The 6,890-nt window shown below is 37.2% G+C and overlaps 1 protein-coding gene across 1 annotated transcript; it reads right to left on the minus strand.

Moving 5' to 3' along the window:
• Positions 1–2,520: 2,520 nt before the first annotated feature.
• Positions 2,521–4,884, minus strand: LOC122080059 (cytokinin hydroxylase-like). Its single transcript, XM_042646930.1, has 5 exons — positions 4,551–4,884; positions 4,183–4,412; positions 3,813–4,054; positions 3,195–3,573; positions 2,521–3,106 (listed from the first exon to the last, which is right to left on the minus strand). The coding sequence occupies exons 1-5, from the start codon at positions 4,828–4,830 to the stop codon at positions 2,690–2,692; spliced, it is 1,548 nt and encodes a 515-aa protein (XP_042502864.1). The 5' UTR covers positions 4,831–4,884; the 3' UTR covers positions 2,521–2,689.
• Between the last annotated feature and the right edge of the window lie 2,006 nt (positions 4,885–6,890).

A 6,890-nucleotide genomic window follows, 5' to 3' on the forward strand; every position in this document is an offset into this window, starting at 1 on the left:
AAAAAATTAGCTACACAAAGAAAATATCTTTCATCATTGATTCAAAATGATCATCTATCCTAATTTATCCTCTTTGTTGGAGGGACTGTAATGATTCGGTTCCTCTCCAATTAATTGAAAGTGCAATTACTGATCTAAGGACTGAGAGGACTGTGGACATGCATACTGATATATGGGTGGGGCATGTATCTCCAGGTCCTCCTAGCACTTGGACATTAATTGGGCATCCAATTAATTGGAGATGATCTTTTTACTGTAACTGTAGTATGGTTTATGGTATGCATGGTCCATTGTGGAGTCGATGGATAATCCACCTAGTTGTATTCTGGTTTAAGTGTCAAATTTCAGACTCAAATTCATTCATACATTGTCATATGTATTTGTATGCACTTATGCATCCTCTTGCTAGTCTAAGTATTGGTCCTCCAGTAATCTTGGATTTTCAATGCTTACTTCGCCAATTCTATCTAAGCTGAAACTTGAGATAGAGGAAGGACCTTGAGGTATAACTATTCGTAATATTTAGCTTTATGCCAGACAAAAGATGCAGTTGGGACTGCATAGAGGAGGAAAATCATTCCCGGATTTGAAAAAAAGTTCCTAAAAGAATGTTGGTTGTGCCCTGAAGGTGGAAAAAGATGAGATGAAACCAGCTTCCTTTTAGGATGTAGCAATAAGTTGTAGGTAACTAAATTTAAAAGGCTATTGCTACCCAGATCCGATGAGATTTTCCAACCCAAGAAAAAAATAAATCTAATGAGATTTCAATACATAGAATCTATCCAGATTATTTTGCAAAGTCAAGGATCTCTTCATCTTATCATATCATTCAATAAAATACATGCATGACCTACTATTGAAAGGCTCCAAAATCTCTATAGATTCTAAAGTAGCCGAAACTTGTGGTCACAACTCTCATTGGCTGTCCTTGAGATAGTGGCATGCAGCCCTAGTGACTCAATTTGGAGTCTATTTCATGGGCTGATCCAGGGCTTACCCGGGTAGAGAGTGCTTCAGACACTTGGTCAATGGATTAAGTTCCTATGATGGTACTTAAGTTACAGATCTATTACCATCTTTCTTACTTTTCGAGAAGGTTGTGGTTCTCTTGTTCTCTCATTCTAGCCTTCTGTGGATCTTTTCCCCTGTAAGGTTCCTAGGGGATCCCTTGAACACACACATGAAAAAAAAAAAAGGTCTGTTTCATAGTAAGGCAATGCCAATTCACCTAAGAGGTTATTGGCCAGTAGCCCTTGGAGTTAGTTAGGATGTAGCGGTTGGTGTATCATCTTTGTTTAATTGTTTTCCCTTCATGCATCACCTGGTTTTTTATGTATCATCATTTAATTGTTTTAGTGTTTAAATGGGGTCCTCGGCCCTTTTTGTCTACCTTTTGGGTTTTGTCAATGTACTCTGCTTTATCACTTAACTAATTTTCCGTTCACCTAAAAAAAATATAACGGCTCAAAGATCAATGCCCAAGCTTGCTCACCGGTTTTTTTTTTTTTTCTTTTTCTTTGGGGTTTCTTTTCTTGTTTTGCCTTGTAAAGAATAGTGTCAATCAAATTAAAGGAATAAAGTGTCTGTTTTTCTTTTAAAGGTCCTTTCACTCTTTTGGTACATTTGGAGGGCCAAAAACCAAGATTTGGGACCATCATAATGAGGTTACGAATGTTTTCTAAGCAATTTACTCAATGGAGAAAAGGTGGAAAAACTATATGCGAAAACATCACATTCTTTTGATGTTTAAGCACTACTTGTCAAATATTTATGAGGAAATCATATAGTCACTAAAGCATGATCTATTGCATGCCTGCACAAATGTTCAGAAATAGAGTTAGTTTTGGAATCTATTTGGAGACCTTACCATCCTACTTGGCATTCCAAATGTTACTACTGACAAACTCTCCTTGAACAATTTTATTACTTGCTTTATGCCAAGAAATGAAAATTTATCTCAAGTAGAAACTGATTTATGTTCCAACTTCATATTGTTCATATAGTGATCCTTGCATAAGTTCTACATCTCTTAGCTGCGCACATTATTATCCTTCTCAGACCATGCAGTGGCAGGAGCCTCGTGTACATTATTACCCTTCTCGGATCCTACAGTGGCAGGAGCCTCGTGCACTAGTACATTCTCTTAGAAAAAGAAATTTAAAAGTGGGTTGGGTGGTGGGAAGAGCAGTATCACAGACCAGTATGAGGAGATGATATGATGGGTTGGCTGAGCAGAATAAAACGAGAAAGAAAAAGCATTTGGGCCTACTGTGTTTCAACATTAGTCCCAGTTGATTATTTTTCAAATTGAAAGCTTAGCACTTGGTTCAGTCTGATTTGAGTTGGGAATCAAGCCATCATTTTAATTGTATAGAAGATGAAAAGCAGAGTAGAAACCTTTTCTTCACTTAGTGTTTTCCCTCTTTAATCATTTTTCTATGGTATTGCAGCTTATCCATTTCTTCCCCCATGCTTCATTCTTTCTTGTTTATATATTCTTAAAACAATAAACAATGAAAATCTCAGTAATGGGCAATTGTGATCTCTATACTCTTTTCAAGTCCACTGATTACAGAAAAATGGTAAGAAGCTCAGAAAGGTTTTCTTAGTATACTTTTATTTCTCTATTAGTTGTTCTCAAGTCTCAAACATCCTCAGAACTCAACCTCAAGGTCCTCAATACAAGTTTTCATGGACTTAGAGGCTTCAAATAGATTGGAACCCCATGTTTAGGCTTAAGAGTAAGAACACTGATTGGTGCATGGCGATAATTTTTTGAAATTGTGAAGCTAAATTGCGCTATCAGCATGGACAATATAACCTTAGCTTCCATAATTGCGAAGGTCTGCCCAATACAGTTCCTAGGCCCCGATGCAAAGGGCATGAAAGGCCGCCCAAATGACTTGGCAGCAAATCTCTCTGGGTTGAATTCATGTACATCTTTGCCCCACAATTCTTCATCGTGATGAATTGTAAGTACTGGAATCCAAATCGAAAGCCCCTTCGGTATAAGAAGTTCACCCAATTTGATATCCTCAAAGGCCATTCGAGGGAGAAGGGAAGCCGGTGGGTATAGCCTAAGGGACTCATTGATCACCATGTTCAACTGCAGAGAGAAGAGTGTTAATTATATAAAGCAATAACTAAAGCTTGACAAAGAAATCCAAAACCTTATACCATAATCTGATGCTTACCACACTCAGCCTGGAGAGTTGATCAGTTGAGGGAGCTTCTCCATTGCAGACCTGGAACACCTCTTCACGGACCTTATCTTGCCAAGATGGATTTGTCGCAAGAAGCATAACAGTCCATGTGAGAAGCAGTGCAGTGGTCTCATGCCCTGCAAAGAAGAAAGTCTTACATTCATCCATAACCATCTCAAGAGTATAACTGAACCCACTTGCTCTCTTCTTCTGGGTCTCTTCAAGAAGCATCCCCAACAAATCACTTCCATAAGACGAGCTACGACCAATCTCAACACATTCTTTTCTCCTCTCAATGATCTCCATCAATAGTTTCTCCACTTCCATCTTCAAAGCTTTGATCTCTTTATTGAATTTGCTAGGAAAGAACCTAAACAACCAAATACAAGATCAATTTGAGCACTTGAATATAAGACAAAATGATTTTCCTTAGTGTCTTAGACCGAAACGCAACTTTGATAGTGATAGGGAAAACAGAGGAAAGGAACATTGAACATTAAAGGGAAGAATATTGAAATATGGAAGTGGTGGTAGCATTCTGAGTGTCTGCCACAGAATTAAGAGACAGATAATCTTTACCGACCATATGGAGAAGAAACGACAACTTACCGGCTACCGGGTAGGCATACGTAACGGTTTGATTGAGCACAGAGATGTTGCAGTGAAGTAAGATGATGGAAAATTTGTTTCCCCTTCTCATAGCTACTATCAAACTCAGTCCGAGATATGACATCTGCAGTAAGGTGAGTCATGTATTCTCCAATTTCAATTTCTGTTTCTCCTGATTTGACGACAGCCACTAGTGTCTCAAGCATCTGTTTTGTGCATTCTACCATGTACCCCATATTCCTCTGCAACACAAAAGATAAAAAAAAACAGGAAAAAAAAAAAAAAAAAAAAAACCCTCCATTATTACAAACCGAAAGATAAAAAGGAGAGATTTTTTTTTTTTTTTTTTTTTTAGGAGAAGTGTATGGACCTTGAGCTTTTCAGCCATGAATGCAGGAGCAGCTATATGTCGTTGATGGTACCAGTCATTGCCATTAGCCATCAATAAGCCTTTTCCAATGAAGTGTTTAGTCCCCTGTCGTTGTATCCATGATTTACCTGAGACCTGGCAGTATTTAGAAGACAAAAGCTCTTTGATCATATCAATCTCTGTCAAGCACATCCGAGGTTCACTTCCAACCCAATATATGAATCGTTTACCTGTAACAGACTTAACCCACCATTGTATAAGCATATTATTAACAGTGAAGGAAGCCATGAAGAAACAGAGCAATCTAACCTCAACCAATTAGTATAGTTGATGTGATGGTGATTGTGTATTTATGTAGTTTACTGTACCATATTGTTTAGACCAAGCGACGTAATGCGGCATGAGGCGACCGACGATGTTATGGTCGATCCAATCCATGTCTTTGGAGGTGGAATTTCCGATCAGGGTAGCCATGTCCGGGATATTTCCAACTAGAAACCGAGGCTTGGGGCCATAAACTCCTTGCTTTTCCATCTTCTTCTTGATGCGTCTTGGGGTTAGCCAGTAACATGTGATGATTTCATAAGCAACTTTTAGGAAGAAAAAGACCAGGGGAAACAAAACTGCTAGAATCAAAATTGTCGCCATGGATTGAAAGAGAGAGAGAGACAGAGAAGGAACCAGGTATACTGGGGATTGATAACCCCCTCCTTCCCCTTATGGCGATTTATATAGCACACATACACCAAAATTTAATATACATGCATGTACCTGTATCTCTTTTAAATTTGGAAATTTGGAAGGAGGATCTTGCCTTAGTTACACTGAGACTCACCATACTTACAAATGGTGATATCTCCCAGTAACTAAAGAGTTGGTAACTTAGTGGAAGGAAGCCTTTGCCTCATCATTGTTTGAATCGACTGATAGTGGATTTGAATTGGCACACTCCACTATTGTTTGTTGGTCTTGTCAAAAGCGATTCTTATTTAATGAGGACTTAGGCATGCGATTTATGATCACTATCATAGAGCACCATTTTTTTCATTCAAAAAAAGATGAATTCAGTAACGTAATCTCCGGTTGATTTGAATTTATGTGAAGAAGAACCAAGTTGTCGGTGTTGGGTGACACATGGAATATGCTCATTGAAACGGTCATAGACCTCTGACTTGCTGGCAGCAATAGTGTACAGCAGTAAAGGGGCTGGGGTTAGCCTAACGTTTCTTAGCTTTGGAATACAGAAAACCCAATTTTGCAAAATTCAGGCCTAAAAGGCCTCACCCATGAGGGGTGAAAGTGAGGGGTGAAAGTGAAACAATTAATTTGTAAGGATAGATAAGCATAGGGAAAAGGATAGCTACCTGTTTGCATATGTCTAAGCCTAGGTACTGGTAAAATGTGTTAAAGATGCCTCCGTGCAGTCTCTCATTATTTTTTCTTTTTTCGTTAAAAATTCATTTGATTAAGAAGAAAGAAAGAATGTACAATAAAGTAAAAAACTAGTATCACCAACATACAAAAATAGACTAAGAAAAAAAACAGACCAACCCCACCTTCAGCATTGCCATCAGCAAGAGAAGGCCCCTTTAAACCATATCTAATGCAAATCCAAAAAGTTCAGAAATCAAAATCTTGGACGCTGGGCAGCATCCAAGATATTGACGTTAGTGATCGGACAAACGGATAGCATTTTCTTACCCGCAATCAAAACATGTCCTTTCTTAGGTCAGAATTCAGAATAAGTTCATTCTTGATTTGAATCTTTTCCCAAAAAACTCTTAATCTCAATTGAAAGTGATTGGATTGAGGTCATCCTATATAATTAAACTAGTTATAAGATTACAGATAGAAAAGGAAATGAACAACCAAAATTTTTTCTCTCTTTGTCCCCATTAGTTAATTGTTCCTTCTTTCTTGGGCTTTCCTTTTGGCCGTTAAGGAGGTAATATATTTTATTTGATGTATTACCTTAATTGGTTGACCCTATATAGCGGGAAATTTATTCTCATTATTACATAAATTTCATATATTTTTTAAAGATACACGCATTGTTGGAAAACTAGGTTTTGTGACTCAACTCGTCCTTTTTAAATCCTAGTGAGTCGGAGTGAGTCACAAAAAATCAGGCGAGTCACATCAAAATTTCCCCTCTTATTTCCATACTAGTCTTTCTCAAGCAATCCAAATAAATAAATAATTAATAAATAAATTAAACGAGATAAGCTAGAATAAAAGTGTTTGTTTTTTTTTTTTTTAATGAATCTATCATTCATTGTCTCTTGGATGAAAGTGATAAGATCTGGCTTGGAGATGTCATGGTCATAAATCATGTTTTTTAAATTAAAATTTAGATGTATACACTCAATAATCACTAGATTCAATACAGAAAACTTCGATCATTGAACATTTAACCTCACTAGAATTTTAGTTCAAAATTATTCAGAAAAACCGACTTATACTTTTGACAAGAATCGGTCGTTTTATTGTGACTCGGGAAAAACAAATGAATCTTGAATGACTCGATATGAGTTGCTCTCAATCTTGTCATTTTTTAATACAAGACGAGTCTCCATGACTCTTGACCAGGTTTCTAATCTTTTGACCAAACTTGGCCTAGCTTTTCTAGTCAAAACCTAGTTTGCCAACAATGGGTACACGTGGATTCTTATTTATTTATTTATTGATAAATCACGTAAGATCTTATA

The sequence above is a fragment of the Macadamia integrifolia genome, chromosome 5, assembly GCF_013358625.1.
Source record: "Macadamia integrifolia cultivar HAES 741 chromosome 5, SCU_Mint_v3, whole genome shotgun sequence".
NCBI lineage: Eukaryota > Viridiplantae > Streptophyta > Magnoliopsida > Proteales > Proteaceae > Macadamia > Macadamia integrifolia.